Raw genomic sequence first — 19,106 nt, 5'->3', positions numbered from 1 at the left:
GTTCTGTCTGGACACTAGCTTATGTCACTATAGCTCCATGATACAGTACATTTGAATTGATGATGTGACTGAAAGTTGATCAAAACAACACTAGTATATGATGTTTCCATAAAAATGAGTACTGGGCTCTCCTTGTTTTTTCTTATTGTAAAAGCATTACATGAGCTGCTTTATTCCCTTTGGCTATGTGCTGTTGTGTTTTTGTTAAACATGTATGTTGCTTTTGCAGATACTTGGTTACTTTGACTATGCGTTCACGACAATCTTTACAGTTGAGATCCTGTTGAAGGTAAATGCTGAGCTCCGTGTCACTGTGCCGTAGCTGTTGGTGTGGTGCAGTAACACTGTGACCCGTCTTGTCACCTTTTCAGGTCCTAGGCTATGCAGATTATGTCTTCACTAGCATGTTCACATTTGAGATCGTGCTGAAGGTAACCTCTCTCTGGCTATCAGAGACTTGCTGCATCTCACTTCCTTTGTCACCTGCCACTTAATGGCAGCTGGCCTGTGTGTTTCCATGGCACCTCTTTTAAACCCAAACACTGGGCAGGGACTGTCTCTAGGTCCAGCATGCCCCCCTATCTGTATCTTTATTAGCAGAATAGAGAAGCAGCATGTCACGCATGGGGGTTGCTTATAAGAGAGCACTCCCTGTTGGGCTCGACCTAGACACAGCCATGCGGTAGTGTGACGCACAGCACAATACGGTTTTAGGACCCCCCCTTCCAAAAAATGTGCAAAATATGGCATTGGAACCTAGCCAAATCCACAAAACACCTTTTTTCTGGTTCAAACCAAACTTGATTGACAGTTGATGGCACATCCTAACTCCACCCCATTATGAAAGGGGGGGGCGGATTTTGTGAAGCCTCTCAGTGTGGCTGCTGCTGTGTGGCTGTCTTTACAGAGCTTAGCGATTATGAAGCGATTAAAAAAGAATAGTAATGAAGATTAAAAACACAGTTTGGGGATGCAAATCCTTTGTTAAAGTGCACATAGCTTTGTAACTGCAGCTGGGTCTCCATTGACATTCATATTTGGAAGGGAGCCCAGAACTGCAGCTGAATTTGCTTCGTTGCCACGTCAGTACTGGCTGGGTATTCAGATACAAAGTAAAAGAGGGGGCAAAAAGACCATGTCCTTTTTTCAGAGTGACATGGTTACTCTGCTTTCCCCTAACCAACTGGTAAGTGCATATAAATAAAGTCCTGCTGTTCAAGGTGTGGTGTCAGTAGAGTCTCTTTGATGCACTTGGCCCCACAATTCCCAGACTTAAAGAGCCTCTATCTGCCCACACCATTTACATGCACTTGGTACTGAATTCCTCTCTCATATTGCTATTTAAAGTACTTTTTTGCCTGTTTTTCTCATTTCTTCTCTGCCTGAGTTGGGGGGGGGGCTGTTGGGGAGTGTGCGTGTGTAGGGTTGGGGGTGGGTTGAGAGAGAAGGGTGTGATGTGGGGGGAGGGGACTATGATGGTTTGGCAGACATGAATGTTACTGTAAGACATTTGTTTTTTTCTTTTTTTTCTTGATTGCTATCGCTCCAGTGTTAACACTCAAGCTCGGCAACTAACTGCATGTTTTATTGCCGCAAGCTTGGCTTTCTAGCAGCATATTAAAATAAATATCTTACTCTGGCATTCATGCAAATCAGCCATGGTAGAGGGGTGGCTGAGTCCCACTCAGTGGTGACTTTCCCAGGACAAGGTACAGGTAATTGTGGGGGAGGTGTATTGAGCCAGAGTGTGTGTGTGGGGGGGGGGGGGGGGTAGGGTACAGATACTGTAACTGATGGGAGGGGCTTGTTGTAATGCCCCCTGTCCCCCTCCTCACAGATGACCACATATGGAGCGTTCCTGCACAAGGGTGCGTTCTGCAGAAACTATTTCAACCTGCTGGACCTGCTGGTGGTGGGTGTGTCCCTGGTGTCCTTTGGAATTCAGTGAGTATATGAGGGCCACACCCCCTTTCACATGCCCCGCCTCCCAGCAGATTGAATCAGCAGACGCAGTCCTTTCAGCTGAATCAATATAGAGACTGATGTGCTCCTCTGTGCCAATACAATACAGACAAATACGGACTGATGCACTAAGCACTAGCATTGTTTTCATAGCATTAGCTTGTAGTATGTAGTTCTGAGAATGTGTCGAGGAAGTTTCTCTGTCGATGTGTGTGTGTTTGTAATTTGTGCATGTGTGTGTTACTGACCTGGTGTTTGGTGTGCAGGTCTTCAGCGATCTCGGTGGTGAAGATTCTGAGAGTGTTGCGGGTGCTTCGGCCCCTGAGGGCCATCAACCGAGCCAAGGGCCTCAAGGTACCTTCTCTTCCCCACCCTTATTTTCCTCTACACTCGTCTTCCTCAACCCTCTTCATCTCCCTCCACTATCATTTTCCTGCACCCTTATCTTCCTGTTCCTCTTACTCATGTTCTTAATCAACTCCTACCCTCATATCCCTCTTCAACTCTCATCTTCCTGTTCAGCTTCTCCCCCAGACTGATCTTTTTGCAGCTCAGCGATTGAGGGCACTGTGTGAAACATGATCAAGTCCTACAAATCTAAAATAAACTGAATATGTGTAAATATCTGAATATTTCCACATATACAGTAGTGAATTATATGAAGTTATTTGTGCAACTATGCATCTAATAGAAATACAGATGCTGTTCAGAAAGTACAAGGCACAAGGGACCTTTTTTAAGTGAATATTCTGTTGAGATATCTATTTCCTCCTGAAGCCTGACCTTTGACCCCTGTCTCCACAGCACGTGGTTCAGTGCGTGTTTGTGGCCATCAGGACCATCGGAAATATCATGATTGTCACCACACTGCTGCAGTTCATGTTTGCCTGCATCGGAGTGCAACTCTTCAAGGTGTGTAACACATTTAAGCATTTAACAGATGTTCCTGTCCACTTGCTTACAGCTTACTTCCATAAAACTACAATGAAAGCTACAATAACTGAACCTGCAACCTTTGAGCTACTGGTCCAATTCCTTGACCAGTGTACCGCTGCCCCACACTACTGAGATAGTACATTACCACAATGAGGACAGCTGTGTATCAACTGACTTTGCATATTACAGTGTACTACGCTTTTGGTGATCTCAGTTTTTTTTTAATATTATATCCCAGGGGAAGTTCTACCGGTGCACAGATGAGGCCAAATCCAGTCCTGAGGAATGCAAGTGAGTTCATTTCTGTCCCTTTACACTAGGAGCCCTTACTGTAGTGACGATGTAAGAGATGTTACAATAGAGATCATGTAAGAATCATTACCGAAGTGATCATATGAGACTCGTTACTGTAGTGACGATGTAAGATTCTGTACTGTAGTGCCTATGTAGCTGTGATTGTGTAATAATCATTGCATTTGCAATTACGTAACTTGGCAGATGTTCTTATCCAGCGTGATTTACAAAGCTTTTTTCATTACAAGATAACTTTGCTTCCACATATTTAGCAAGTAGAAACTCTTGAGAAAAATAGCTACCGTCCACACAATTTGCACGGTACTTACCGGTTAGTGAAGGGAGAATTAGAGATGTTTTCATTTTACTGACGTTAAGTGAAGTGGGTGCTTAGTCCAGGTGTTCTCTGAAGAGATGGGTTTTGAGTGGTAGTAGATAATAATAATAATAATAACAATAATAATAATAATAATAGATTTATTTATATAGCACCTTTTTTACATTAACATTGCATTATTCTTTTATACATTACATCATTCAGTCGTGTACTTCCGTTTATCGTAGAGTGATACAAATTCCCTATCGAAAACTCTAGTGTAGTTCATGGCCACATGGACGATGGCGGTTTTTGCTGGATGTTTTGAGATTACAGTAGAAGCTCGTTGCGCAGCATCCAACACTTGTGTTCCAGGGAAGCAGACATCCACTGAAGCAGAACATGTAAGAGTCATTACTGTAGTGACTGTGTTGTTACTGTGGTGACTCTATGTGTGTAACCGTCATAGTGTCCGTGTGCGCTCCATCTCTCAGGGGGACCTACATCATGTATAAAGACGGAGACGTCAACCAGCCCGTTGTGCGGCAGAGATTCTGGCACAACAGCGACTTCAACTTCGACAACGTCCTCATGGCGATGATGGCCCTGTTCACTGTGTCCACCTTCGAGGGCTGGCCAGCGTAAGACCACCTCACTGACCACTCCCTGACCACACTGTCTTCTCACTGTCTACACTGACCTCACTCTACTCACTTCACTTATCATACTGACCACTCACCGACCATTCACTGACAACAAGGACCACTCCCTGACCATTACATTACATAAAGGTGTTACATGCATTATTGTTGTATAACAGAATGTTTACTGAAATGGACATTTCAAATAGAGAGAGAGTGTTAATATGGTACATTGGCCACACCCTGTTGCAGTTGTGTCATTGGCTCTGTCCCCTGCCCTTTTCTTAGGTTGCTCTACAAGGCAATCGACTCCAACCGTGAGAACCTGGGCCCCATCTATAACTACCGTGTGGAGATCTCCATCTTCTTCATCATCTACATCATCATCATTGCCTTCTTCATGATGAACATCTTTGTGGGTTTCGTCATCGTCACCTTTCAGGAGCAGGGCGAAAAGGAGTATAAGAACTGTGAACTAGACAAGAACCAGGTCAGAACCACACCACTGTGATTGCTTTCTACTCAACCAGTGGGTCTGTTTTTATCCCCGCGCTACTGCATCACCTACTGTGTGTGTGTGCATGTGTGTATGTGTGCATGAGTCCTGACTTGTGCACTTATTTCTTAGTACAAATGTGTGTGTGTGTGTGTTTGTGTGTGTTAGTCCTAACCTGTATGTTTTCTTGTGTGCCTGTGTTCGTGTGTGTGTGCGTGTGTGTTTTCATGCATGTGTCCTAACTGTTGTGTGAGCTAACCAACGTGTATGTGTGTGTTTTTTAGCGTCAGTGTGTGGAGTATGCTCTGAAGGCAAGGCCACAGCGTAGATACATCCCTAAGAACCCGTATCAGTACAAGTTCTGGTACGTGGTCAACTCCACAGGATTCGAATACATCATGTTTGTGCTCATCATGCTCAACACCGTCTGCCTGGCTGTGCAGGTAAGCTCTGCCTCTGCTACACAATCACAGCCCTCTATTAAAGAACCCCTAACAACAGTCTTTGCAACTTCACCCTGAACAGCACCGTGTAGCTCACTGAACTTACTAACATTGTGACTGTTAGTTCCGCCACTAATAACACTAAGCTTCAGCCTGTTTTTCCCCTGCCTGCTCTTTTACAAGCCCTACATTGCTGCATAATCTTTTAACAGGTAAAATTGTGTTTAAGAGCTTTATATTGTAGTAAATCTGTTGTGCTAATTCCTTCCCACTCCCTCTGCCTCTCCAGCATTATGGCCAGTCTCCTCTCTTTAACTATGTTATGGACATTCTCAACATGGTTTTCACCGCAGTCTTCACCGTGGAGATGGTCCTCAAGCTCATCGCCTTCAAACCCAGGGTATGTCTTCACCTGACCCAGGATCAGCTCACTGACTCCTGTCGTATACACACACACACGCCCACAGTGTATCCTCTCTTCCAGGATCCGCGCACTGAGGGCTACCCTTTAGTAATGCTCTCACCCTTGAGGTGCCTCCTGTGATCTCTGTGCATGACCACTCTATCACTTCAACTGTAGGGGTACAAAACCACCTTGAAAGCTTCTGTTTGCTCAGAGAGGTGACATTTTAGACAGATTTGACATTTTACCCCATTCCAGTCACATAAGAGTTGTTTGTAATATGAAGGAAAAGGTCGCACAGCCTCTTTCTGGTCTGTTTCCTACTGAGTACGAATCCTACAGCTCTATTTATCTCTGTATACTGCTTTCAGAATGATCTTATGAGAGAATGGTGTGTACAATCCCTGCTATCAGTTAGGGATACTGCAGACAAGCATGTGCTCCCCTCTGAAGCACGTCAGTCGCCATCCCTTTATAACATTGCAGTTCACAAGTCAGGTTAGCACAGACATGAGTCAGAGAGAGATGCTGCGTGTGTAGCTTAACAGATTTTTGGGCCCCTGATGGACCAGCAGGGGTGAATTGTCCACATTTTTTTTTTTTGTACTTTTTTTTTCCACACATGGAATAACAGTGATAATCTTGTTTTTATGGAATTGATCTCAGCTCATGGCTGCACTGTTGTTTTTTGACCAACTTCTTAACAAAGCAAACTATATACCACTAACACTAATGCCGCAATGGTCCAAAACAACCCATACATGTGATTACAGACTGATTTGTCCTTTGACTGATCCTCTGACCAATTCAATTCAATTCAAGATCTAGCCTTTTGATATCCCCAAACCAATACCATTACTTACACTGCCTAGCCAAAAAAAAAGTCGCACACTCTAATATTTCGTTGGACCGCCTTTAGCTTTGATTACGGCGCGCATTCGCCGTGGCATTGTTTCGACAACCTCATGCAACGTCACAACAGTTATTTCCATCCAGAATTGCATTCATTTTTGGCGAGATCTTGTATTGAGGACGGGAGAGTCGAACCACTCTGTAAAGTCTTCTCCAGCACATCCCAAAGACTTTCAATGGGGTTAAGGTCAGGACTCAGGTCAGGTGGTCAATTCATTTTCAAATGACGACTGAAGACCCACCTCTTCAGGCTGCACCTCTCCCCATCCCTCCCTTCCCCCCTGTTAATGACTAAAACTTAGGGTTGTAACTAGGCAGCTGTTTCATAGGTGACTTAGTTGATGCGCCTGTCTTAACGACTACTTGTATTTTTATTTATTTTTATTTTTCCATAGATTGCGTTGTTGCCGTTCTCGTTGTTAGTGTTAATCAGTTTAACCATCAGGGTCCAAGTTGAACTATGCGGTTGTTCCCTGTACTTGGACCGGTACTTCTCTCTAGGGGTTTCGTCATACTTGTTCCTGGTTATGGTTATACACTTTGTTGTACGTCGCTCTGGATAAGAGCGTCTGCCAAATGCCTGTAATGTAATGTAATGTGTGAAAATGATTCCTCATGCTCCCAGAACCACTCTTTCACAATTTGAGTCCGATGAATCTTAGCATTGTCGTCCTGGAATATGCACATTCCGTCAGGGAAGAAAAAATCAATTTATGGGATAACCTGGTCATTCATTACATTCTGGTACTCAGCTGACTTCATTTTATTTCCGCATAACATTGCTGAGCCTAGACCTGACCAATTGAAGCAACCCCAGATCATAACACTGCCTCCAGAGGCTTGTACAGTGGGCACTGTCCAAAAAAATCCAAACGGCGACTTTTTTTTGGCCAGGCAGTGTATATTCCTTTAGGAAGGTTTATGTAATATAATATATTATGGATTTAGGTTACATGAGTTGAGTTTCACTTTCATATTATGCTCTGGGAAGAGGATCTGCTTGAGCCCTAAATGTAATGTCAATGTAATATAAACGTAATGAGTTGGAATCTGTACCCTTATGGTGCATGGCTCCAGTAACTGAATGATGAGGTGTTGATGAGGCCCAGTGTATAACCAACCCATGTTATCTCAGCTCTGTGTGCAGAAGAAGGACCGGATGTTGGTAAGACCCTGTGTGGTGTGGAGTGATTTTCTGTGTGATATGTCCCCCTCATTCAAATCCGCAGTCCCCCTCCCCCCCCGGTAGATACTATATTTACATTTCTTTTCACATTCATACGCACATAGTGATCAAGCACACATGCATTGCATTAATTAAGCATCGCGTTTGGTGCACATAATGCATGAACAAATACATTTTCTATGATTGCGTAATTCTATGATTTTGTACACAAAAGAACTAAAAATGATAACCGAGGTGTCATAATACAGTTGCAAATCCAAAGTCAGTGTGACCAACTGCCAGTTCAGTCAGTTGCATAATAGGATGGTAAAACATTGATGTTTTCAGTAGTTTGGTAAAAGAAACCATGGCTCTTGACCTGGCATGCATACATCAGGGTCAGATCTATGACATTCTGGGCTCTACAGTGTGCTATTGGGTAGCCATGATCCCCTACACCAGTGGTGGCTAACGAGGGGCATATCAGTTTCTGAGTTTCTTGCCAACCTTTGCTCTTAATTATTTAATTAGCCCAAATCGTACTCATGATCTGACTGTTTAGTCAGTTGGTTACTTTACCACACATCCCTCTAAGGTAAGCATGTCTAGTGCTTTCAGCTTAGTAAGCCAAACCTTAACCTCTGGAACATAATATTTAATATTAAATTAAAATTTAATATTAAATTCACATTCTTATCAGTTTTTAAGAGGATCTTTTAAACAATTTATTTGCCCGTTTCACAGGCAAAGCTATGGTCCTTGGCAGGACAAATTCTTCCCTCGGGCTATGGGTTTGGCATCCCTGCTGTACTACAATGGGTGTTTACAGTGCAATACTGCACATTATTGCATTAAAAAGCCAATGACAGTGGGAAAGGGCTAAAGGGCTACCTTTGCAATTGAGTGCAGTGGAGAGTTTTTCAGTGTGTAGATGCCTCATTGGGTACAGGTCATTTGACCTGTGATTAGGTCACATGACCTGAATGTCATGTGACTGATGGACAGTCACATGACCTATATGTTGGAAATACAACCTGTGTCAAGGTCACATGGCATATCATGTGCCTGTATGTAAGTCACAACCAATATGTGGGCCATGTGTTGGTCATGTGGCCTCTTGTATGGGTCACATGACCAGATCATATACACATGCGTTTTTATTGTCATGCGCTGAGTTTGGCGTGCTAACAGCCCTCCCCTCACTGGGCCCTTGGCCCTTATGTAGGGATATTTTGGAGATGCCTGGAATGTTTTTGATGCGCTGGTGGTTATTGGCAGCATAGTAGACATCGTCCTCAGTGAGATAGACGTGAGTATGCCCCGTTCTTCCCCCAGCATTCGGACTCCTGGGTTTTCTGGAACTGCCATCACTATGCTCTCTTTAACTGAGTCCCTCTCTACTTCCTACAGACAGCCTGTGCTTTTCTCCCGCTGTGAGGCTGTACTATAAATCAGATCTTAATCTCTTTACCTCTCTTTCTCTTTGCTTTCCTTTCCCTCCTTCCCTGTCTTACCCTGTCTTTTTCCTTTTCCCACGCCCCCTCTTTCTGTTTCTCTCTCTCTGGTCCTCTGCCTCTCTTTCTGGCCTTCTCTTTTTTATTCCTCACTCCTGTTCCTGGCTGCTTGCATTAAAAAGCACTACTTCACTGATGCATGGAACACGTTTGATGCGTTAATAGTGGTTGGTAGCGTGGTGGACATTGCGATCACGGAAGTCAATGTAAGTACCAGCTATTCTACCACCTTTTTTCGGGTCTGAAATGGAAGTCTTGCAGTAAAGTTGTGCCTCAAACTCGAACCTCCTGACAGTTAGACTCCACCCCTATACTGAAATAGACACCCCTCATATCAAACATATCATCAAGACAACATCACATACTACTTACTACAGTATATAAATGCAATTTGGCCACTTGTTAAATCATTTTTGATATGTCTAATTTCTGAAATGGCACAGCTTTTACTGCAAGGCTAAGTTTTGACCATTATGTTTGTTTTATGTTCTGTGGAAAAGAATGATTGCGCACTGTAACAACAAATGTCTAATGCAATGTCAAGGATGTTTTTGTCTCACACGCAGACATGCACGCACACACACCTGGATGAGCAGATGGTCTGCCTAGTTTACTGTATAAGCCTCGTTATTTGCAATCTCTGGGGATAAGATACTCACATCTGAAACACATCATTTTATGTATATGTGACATATCATGTCTGTTAAATGTACAGGTTTTATTTGTAGTGGTAACACGTGATCTGGTGCATTGTGTGTGTGTAACTCACGCTTCTGTTCACTTTGTTTCCTAGAAACTTGTAGAGGCAAGTATAACAAACACCTCTTGAATTGCTTGGAACCTTCTTTACTATGTTTTCAACTCTTGATGAAAAATTTTTTCAGATAGTTTGGTCATCTGGAACTTAAAAATAATTATTTTTTAAATAATTATTTTTAATTAGTCAACACCAGTAAATAATTCAATACCAGTCTACTAAGAACAATGCACTTTCTTATAGATAAATTGTAAATTAGGTCCAAAACAAGTAATAGTTTTTTCCTTTGGGTTTCAGTTGTTTAATGTAGGCTACAGCTGAGATGCAGGCAGTTTGTAAAGATTGAGTAAAATGATGACTAATCTGACTCTAGCCACTGGCGTGCTAATGTCCTTTCAATATCTGCTCTGCACACTGTCTACACAACACACCCACCACACAACAGTACACACACACTGTTCACATATTGTGCGCACAGAAATTGCTAGCCACACAGTCGCTGTCACTTACTCACAGACGGTATTGTACACATGGATAAAGTGTACTATATGCACATACAGGGATTTTACACACATCTTAATGGTACTTTGACCAGACTCCAGTTCTGGGTTGAGGTAAAACAAACACAGTCATTACTGCATACTATGATGTTCTTTCAGGGTTTGCATCACAATGTTATGGAAACCGTGAGAGAACATTGTGTGACCGCTTAAAGGACGCTGATCCATCCATTGCTTTCTGAGCTGCACCACTGCTTCTGCTGCCGTTTCCTGTGTGTGTGTGTGTGTGTGTGTGTGTGTGCATGTTAGTGAGTGTGTGTGCATGTTTGTGAGTGTGTGTGTGTGTGTCTTTGTGAGTGTATGTGCATGTTTGTGAGTGTGTGAGTATGTGTGCATGTTTGTGAGTGTGTGCATGTTTGTGAGTGCGTGAGTGTTTGTGCATGTCTGTGAGCGTTTGAGTGTGCGTACATGTTTGTGAGTGTGTGAGTGTGTGTGCATGTTTCTGAGTGTGTGAGTGTGCGTGCATGTTTCTGAGTGTGTGTGCATGTTTGTGAGTGTGTGAGTGTGTGTGCATGTTTGTGAGTGTGTGAGTGTGTGTGCATGTTTGTGAGTGTGTGAGTGTGCGTGCATGTTTGTGAGTGTGTGAGTGTGCGTGCATGTTTGTGAGTGTGTGAGTGTAACTCTTACCACATGCCCTGCCCTGCATGCTGTATGTCTGCTGGTTTTAGCATAGATGTAGAATTACTATAGAAAACTGTCTTCTGTGATTGTTAATTCTTGCCCAATACTGCTGCTTTCTTTAGTGGATATGTCCAAGCAGGTCATCCTACATCTATGATTAAAGCAGCCCCAGTGGTTTGTCTCCTCTTTGTCACTCTTCTGTGTGCCCTGTACCGCCACATGCATGTATGTGTCTGTATGTGCATACAGTGCCTTCAGAAAGTATTCACCACCCCAGCAAGCTGGTTGATATTTTTCCTGTTATTATTTCCTGTTATATTAATGCATTTAAATATTTTTCCCCAGCATAATAAATCCAGGCAGGAATTTAACAGGAATTTTAGCACAATCTCCATCAATATGTTTGTGTGAGCTTTGTACATCTAGATTTTCAAAAATTACAATTCAATCAAAATCCAAGTTAAATGGACAACAATTTTTAGTTCATACCACTGATTTTCAATGAGATTCACGCCTGGGCTTTGCCTGGGTCATTCCAGAATTCTGACCTCATTCATTACCCTTCCTGTTGGACATTAATATTTGCTTGAATGCAGATTTTTTGCAGACAGAAGTAGGTCCTTTTCAAGACTTTGCCTGTATTTGGTTCCATCCACCTTGCCCTTGATGGCAACAATCTTTTCAGTCCCTTTGGCTGAAAAGCAACCCCACCACTATTTGCAATACTGCCACCACTATGTTTGACAGTATGGATAGTGTTACCTGGGTGATGAGCTGTATTTTGTTTTAAATAAAACATAGTACTTTGCTGTCTGGCCAACTTTAGTCCCGTCAGACCACACTCACACACTGGTTATGTGGCTTCTGACAAATTCTAGACAGGACGTAATGTGTACCTTCCACAGTGGTGGCTTTCATCTCGCCACTCTCCCTATGAGGCCAAATCTGTGAAGTGCTGAAGAGATTATTGATCTTTTGACAGTTTCTCCCTTCAGCAGTGAGCTCTGCCAACTTCCATTTAAAATATTCCATTTGATGAGAGCAAAATACTCAATAGTGAAAACCTTCTGAAGGCACTGTACCCGTGTGTCTGTGTGTGTGTGTGTGTGTGTGTGCATATGCACACCTCCTAACATCACCCCTCCTCCTAACATCACCCCTACCCTTCCCCTCCCCTCCTGCAGATGGCACTGGGGCACCCGCTCCACACTCCTCCGGTCAGTCCATACCCATCATCCTCACGTCTCCTCTGCCTCATTCTCTCTCCATAATCTGTTTTATATGACTGTCTGTCTTGCGCTTACTGAATGTTTAATTACATGCAGGGCAGTGGGCTGAAAATCCAGTCACACTCAGACTTGAATATTAAATCATGTAGAGGGCTGCTAGCTGAATATTTAATCACGTACTGGCTGAGTATCCAGTCACACACAAGGTTTAATATTAAATTTCACACAGCGCTGAATATCTAGTCATAAACTCAGCACAACAGGCTGAATATCCAATCACATGCACGGCTGGGTATCCAATCACACGCAGAGCAGCAGGGTGAATATTCAATCACACGCAGAGCAGCAAAACTAGTTGAGCTCATTTGTCTGGAGCAGAGAGCGTAACTGAGGCTGTGCACGGAGTCTCAGTCTCTCTCTCTTTCTCTGTCTCTCTCTCTCTCTCTCTCTCTCTCTCTGTCTCTCTCTGTCTTTTTCTCTCTCTCACTTTCTGTATCTGTATCTCTGTCTCTCTCTCTCTCTCTCGCTCTCTCTCTCTGAAGTCCCTCTGGTCTGTAACGCAGTTGCTTTTCCTGCTCTCATTTGAATGACTGTGTGCTCTCTGTCCTGTCTCCTGTAGTAAGCTCCTTTAGCAGAGAGGAGCTGGTGTGTAGGGAGCAGGTGTGTAAACTAAAGGCAGGTGCATGGCCCTCACTGGCTGCTTGCTCTCTCTCTCTCTGTCTATCTCTCTCTTTGTCTCTCCTTTGCGTGCTACCTCTCCTTTCTCTCTCCTCCTCTCTCAGTTCTGCATGGGTTGCTATAGTACAGAGTGAAAGAAGCTGGCTTATGGCTCAGGGTCTTGCGTGGAGCTCTTGTCTGAAGCATGTGTCATTATCGCTATGGCTAGACTCCCACAAAACAGGAACTTCTACATCCTTTTTCATTTCTGCTCATTTACACACAGTTGGGTTCTCAGGGGTGTTTGTATGTGTTGGTAAAGGTGACACTGCTGCACTGACCTGCAGCACTGAGGTCTGCTTGCTGTTCCAAACGCTCTGATTGGTTAGCCTCTTTTTCTGTTCTAAAGCTTTTTTTGTGGTATTGTGGGTAGTCCTGTGCTGGGCCCTACTGCCGTGAAGGGTCTGAGTGCACAGTTCCATGCTTTTAAGCTGGCTCCTATGCTGAGGGGTGGAGTAGGCCACTCCTGCTCTGTTTGGCAGATGAGTAGATCTGCATACGCGCAGGAACGCAGTGCTAGACTGCCCTATGGGGCGTGTCTCGCTAAGCTCGTTATGTCTCCAGTCTGTTGTGTGTCCTGTCCTCACATCACTGCAATGCTGTGCCCCTGCTTGGATGTGTTCTGTCATTCACGTTACAGAAACCTGATTAACAGCATTTTAGCAAGGCTCCCAGTGCATTACCCTTACAGAAATGCTGTGACAACACTGTTACTGATTTATCGCCGTGAATTGTGGAGGATTATTAATGGGGCATTTTGTTCACACTGAGGGCTGGGATGTACAGCTGGGATGTGGTTAAACTTACAAGTTCACTTTGCTGGCATTGTTTGTTGTTGCTAAATCAGAATCGTTGTAATAAGGTTTGTATGTTACCCTTAAATTTTATAGAGCCTTTCTGATAACGTGTGCTAGTCACTGAGCTCTATGATAAAGTTTGTGTGCCAGTCATGTATGACAGAGAAATGTTGTGATAAGGTTGTGTGTGAAGTATTAACATTAGAGAAACGTTGTGATAAGGTTGTGTGTGAAGTATTAACATTAGAGAAACGTTGTGATAAGGTTGTGTGTGAAGTATTTGCATTAGAGAATCGTTGCGATAAGGTTGTGTGTGAAGTATTAACATTAGAGAAACGTTGTGATAAGGTTGTGTGTAAAGTATTAATATTAGAGAAACGTTGTGATAAAGTTGTGTGTTAATTATTAACACAGCTCTTCAATTTTAAAGCCCACAGAGGCTCCCCAGGTGGATGAGTCTGGGGTAAGATGCTCCACCCACTGTTGGGCTCCACTCTGGCCCCACTCTGGCCCCACCCTGGCCCCGGCCCCAGCCCTGCCTTGACTTTGCTTTGGTTTATTTTCTTTTACTTGTTTGTTTGTTTCCATCTGGAACATGTGACCTGTTATATCCTGGCCTGTCTGGAGTTGAGTTTGATGTTTTGTTTGTTTTTGAGGTTTTCTTTTCTGTAGTGTGCTCTTGGGTTTTGGGAGGACAGTCGCGGAATCGTTGGTCTGTCCGGTGGCAGGGGGGTGGGGGCGTGTCTGACCCTCCGGTGCAGCTGCATGGCCATGAGCTGTGGAGGGTGGGCCACACCTGTACCTGCACCGCATGCAGACCCTCTCTGTCTCGGGACACGAACGGGAGCCATGCTTGTGCTGGCCCACGCAGTCAAGTATGGCCAGTCTTTCCAGCATGCCCCACCTCCCACTCCGCTGCCCCACCCACACCCCACGCCCCACAGCAGTGCTTTAAATCTCCTTCAAGTTTACTTGCACATGAACTAAAATCATTCTCTGCATGAGGGAGCACGAATGTTTGAATCATGCTAAAGATTCCCCAAGACTCTCACTGCCTTCTTACAGTGATACAGGGGGTTTAAGGTAACCCTGTAGTCACTGCTTAAATCACCATTCACCTGGTCCACATGGCACATTTCGGGTCTGTAAGTGGAGCTTATGGCAGAAGGGGTCTGTGAGATGCCCACTAAGGCTCAAACCCTAGCCAGTCAAAGCCAGGCAGTGTGAGAAATTTTGGGCGACATCAAAACTCCCTTTGATTCGTAGTTCATTTGTTTGATCATCAGAGAGCCCCCTTCCGTCCTGGGGGGTAAACTGAATGAGCATGTGAGAGCCCAGCTGGGGAGTGAGCTTACAAGCTCCCCCTGCTGGCCACTTACCATTAAAGCACTGCCACAGCTCTGAGCATGCTCTGTGGAGCCCTGCCCTTACCCTGCCTTCTCTTCATATAGAACACGGAGGACAGTGCCAGGATCTCCATCACCTTCTTCCGCCTGTTCAGAGTCATGCGATTGGTCAAGCTCCTGAGCAGAGGGGAGGGCATTCGCACCCTGCTGTGGACATTCATCAAATCTTTCCAGGTCACACATGCTTCCTTGTGACATCATAGAACACGAGAGCATTACACTGAGCACGATACAGTATATGTAAGACTGTTTTATGTCTAATGTGGTCTAGTGAATCCATAGTGATCACCGTAGACAGTAGCCTATATTGAGGCTAAAACAAGTTCTCAGGAGTAATCACCATTGAGAGTATGCTGAGGTTAAAAACAGTCTGTGGTGATTGCCAGAGTGTATGTTGACTGACCATGTTGAAACCGTGTTTTTGGGCTTGTTTGGGAGCATTATTTCTGATATATGTTTATTATTTTTGTCCCTTAGGCCTTGCCATATGTAGCTCTCCTGATAGCCATGCTGTTCTTCATCTATGCTGTTATTGGAATGCAGGTAAATTCACTATTGTTACAGGTGCTAACAACACTCTGTAGTGTAATAAAGGTGACATAGATATAATGTTGTGTATTACAGGTGTTAGGAAGCCTGAAGTAGTAAAACAAAGGTCTCATGAATTCTATGTGACAGGGGTTTTGGGACACTCTAGGGTAGTACAGTTCTATAGAGCAGTCTGGAGTATAACAGCGGTGTTATAGAGTGTTTGGTGTTACAGATGTTTGGGAAGGTGGCCATGGTAGATGGGTCTCAGATCAACAGAAACAACAACTTCCAGACCTTTCCACAGGCCGTCCTGCTGCTCTTCAGGTGAGTCATTGTCCCCCCTCCTCTCTGGCCAGTCCTCCCCTTCCTGCTGCACAGGGATTCACTGCACGTGTGCGACGGTGTGTGTGTGTGTGTGTGTGTGTGAGGTGTGTCGATTATCCAGCTCCCCAGTGTGTGTGAGGGTATGCTATGCTCCTTCTCTCAGGTGTGCCACAGGAGAGGCGTGGCAGGACATCATGCTGGCTTGTATGCCAGGTAAACTCTGCGATCCGGAGTCTGACTACAACCCTGGAGAGGAGTACACCTGCGGGAGCAGCTTTGCCATCATCTACTTCATCAGCTTCTACATGCTCTGTGCCTTCCTGGTACGCCATACGCAGACATACATACACAAACACACACACACACACACACACACACGCATACTTATACACATGCACACACACAAACGCACACACATACACACACACTTACGGACTCACGCTGACACACACGCATGCAAAAACACATACACACTCCCACAGAGGACTTACTCTCCTTTAGAGGGGAAAAGTGAGTGAGAAGGTTCCTGCTTTCTCACTTAAATTAACATTGCTACATTTTAACATTAATATATTAACAGAACACTTCATCACCTTGACAAATTAAACATTAACATTGACATTAACATACTGAACCATTATGGCATTAACATATTAACCTCAACACTAATATGAACACATTAACACATTAACATCATCAAAACATTAGCATTAACATTAACACATTAACATGACCTAATTTCTCTTCCCTTTAGATCATAAATTTGTTTGTTGCTGTCATTATGGACAACTTTGACTATCTGACACGTGATTGGTCAATTCTTGGCCCTCACCACTTGGATGAGTTCAAGCGGATCTGGTCTGAGTACGACCCAGAAGCCAAGTGAGTGTGGGTGTGTGTGTGTGTGGGTGTGGGTGCGTGTGTGTGTGTGTGTGTGTGTACGCACAGTGGTGTGTATGTGTGAGTATTTGTATTTGCTGTGTTCTGTATCACAGGAATGATCTATATCACCTTTATTACACTGTCTGTTGTTGTCTGTGTGTCCTCACAGGGGCAGAATTAAGCATCTGGATGTGGTCACCCTGCTCCGCCGGATCCAGCCCCCCCTGGGCTTTGGCAAGCTCTGTCCCCACAGAGTAGCCTGCAAGGTAACAAACACACACACACACACACACACACACACACACGCAAACACTTGCACGCATACACACATGCATGCACACGCATGCACACGCACACACACGCATTCACATACACATGTACACATGCACACAAGCACGTACACACACACACACACACACACACACACACGTACACACACACACACACACACACACACACACAAGCTGAGGTGAATGTAGATTTAATTGTGTTTTGCGGTTTCAGAGGCTGGTGGCCATGAACATGCCTCTGAACAGTGATGGCACGGTCATGTTCAATGCCACACTGTTTGCTCTGGTCAGGACCGCACTGAAGATCAAAACTGAAGGTGAGAGAAGATCACCGACCAGACTGACCCCCATGCCACTGACCAGCATCACTGACCAGCACTCCTGATCCGGCACCACAGAGATTCATGTCTCTGCATACCTCATATACGCTGCTACAGATGTCGCTGTAGTTATATTCATAGAGCAGAAGGGACAGTGAGTGCTTATGGGCTTTATCACCTACAGTAGGTGCACCAGGAGCAGTGCGCTCTCCTGTATGGCTGTACTGTTGCAGGGTGGCTCTTCACCAGTAGCTGACCTGTGTTGCACTGCAGCCAGAGGAATGGCGTAATGAGTCGTGCTGGATTGTTCAGGCCGTGTGTGTTTAACTGTTTCACAGGAAATCTGGAGCAGTCCAATGAGGAACTGAGGGCCGTTATAAAGAAGATCTGGAAACGAACCAGCATGAAGCTGCTGGACCAAGTGGTGCCCCCTGCTGGTGGTTAGTCACACCGCACCATCGGATGCGACAGCAGCTTCTCCCTATGCAGTACCTGTACACAGACACACACACATACATGCATGCAGACATACACATAAACACATCTCTTTCTCTCGCACACACACCCTCACACACACACTACTGATTTTTCCACCCGTCGTTGGGGTATTTCTCTGGTTTTATCCGCCTGTTTCTGCCTCTGTTGTTAAGCTTCGTTCGCGGTGTCCACAGTCGTTGGCTAACCTCTGTGTGCGTCTCTGCCTGCTGCAGATGCCAAAGCTTGCATGGCCTCTAGATGGCACTCGCAGGGCATGCTCTGTTTCCTACTAAACTCTCATCTGTGCTCAAGCTGGTCTGCAGCGTCTGCCCCTTCCAGAATGTTCTGAAGCAGTTCTGTTTCAGGCCGGTGGCATGGAACAAGGGTCACCTCTGACTGGCCTCTGTCCCCTACGCTGTTGCTATAGTGACACAGACCCCCTGCTGTGCTCATCCCCTTTAGCTGTGCCTGCTTGCTCTGTAGTTCTGTGATTCTATAAGCCTGTCACTGAGACCTTAACACTCCAACCTTAACCCTGTACATACAACACTTATACTGGACTGGGTCAGGGCCAAATATGACAATATTTGGGGAAAACTTAAGTCAGGAGTGGAGCATTTTATGCTCTCTATGGGTGATGGTTTTCAGAATTCACATGGAATAAGTTCATTCTTATATTCACTAAGTATTGTGAAACTAGAGTTTTAAGTGTACAATGTGTTCGTTTAATATTTGGTAGTTTGAGAGTGTGTATGAATTTAAGGGTATGCATGAATTCAGGGGAACATAGTTTGCAGAATATGAGAGTGAGGGAATATTTTGTTTCATGCGTTACCCTCCTCGCCCCTTGTGCCCCTCCCCTCCTGGATTTCACTGACATCTTCCTGCACAACAGTCCAACATAGCCACCAGTCAGTGAAACACTGCTCTACTTTAAGAACACAGCATTCTAAAGTTATACTACATTCTAATATAACATTCATCCATGCCAGGAATTTTAAAGCTCTAACGCTGCCTAGCATTCAAATATAACTTAACGTTCTAAAAAAAAGTATTACTACTTAACATTATTGCATAACAAAACATTGTGGCATAACAAAGTGGTCGAACATA

General features: G+C 44.4%; 1 protein-coding gene across 3 annotated transcripts in view; it reads left to right on the top strand.

The window, feature by feature from the left end:
- LOC135237655 (voltage-dependent L-type calcium channel subunit alpha-1D-like) overlaps nt 1–19,106 on the top strand; it is a 51,393-nt gene that overhangs the window by 22,552 nt on the left and 9,735 nt on the right. The window contains exons 20-38 of one of the 3 annotated variants that reach the window (XM_064304979.1): nt 372–431; nt 1,838–1,944; nt 2,229–2,316; nt 2,767–2,874; nt 3,137–3,189; nt 4,003–4,149; nt 4,438–4,639; nt 4,930–5,088; nt 5,378–5,488; nt 9,205–9,288; nt 14,194–14,226; nt 15,215–15,343; nt 15,647–15,712; nt 15,933–16,024; nt 16,188–16,347; nt 16,779–16,906; nt 17,076–17,172; nt 17,411–17,513; nt 17,855–17,956. In XM_064304979.1, the coding sequence (XP_064161049.1) occupies nt 372–431; nt 1,838–1,944; nt 2,229–2,316; nt 2,767–2,874; nt 3,137–3,189; nt 4,003–4,149; nt 4,438–4,639; nt 4,930–5,088; nt 5,378–5,488; nt 9,205–9,288; nt 14,194–14,226; nt 15,215–15,343; nt 15,647–15,712; nt 15,933–16,024; nt 16,188–16,347; nt 16,779–16,906; nt 17,076–17,172; nt 17,411–17,513; nt 17,855–17,956 (2,029 nt within the window). Of the gene's footprint in view, nt 1–229; nt 290–371; nt 432–1,837; nt 1,945–2,228; nt 2,317–2,766; nt 2,875–3,136; nt 3,190–4,002; nt 4,150–4,437; nt 4,640–4,929; nt 5,089–5,377; nt 5,489–9,204; nt 9,289–14,193; nt 14,227–15,214; nt 15,344–15,646; nt 15,713–15,932; nt 16,025–16,187; nt 16,348–16,778; nt 16,907–17,075; nt 17,173–17,410; nt 17,514–17,854; nt 17,957–19,106 lie in introns of all 3 variants that reach the window. The other 2 variants (XM_064304980.1, XM_064304981.1) reach the window with 2 other exon arrangements.

The sequence above is a fragment of the Anguilla rostrata genome, chromosome 13, assembly GCF_018555375.3.
Source record: "Anguilla rostrata isolate EN2019 chromosome 13, ASM1855537v3, whole genome shotgun sequence".
In the NCBI taxonomy this organism is placed as follows: domain Eukaryota; kingdom Metazoa; phylum Chordata; class Actinopteri; order Anguilliformes; family Anguillidae; genus Anguilla; species Anguilla rostrata.
Note: the sequence above shows the minus strand (reverse complement) of the source record. Positions and strands in the feature narration are given on the sequence as shown.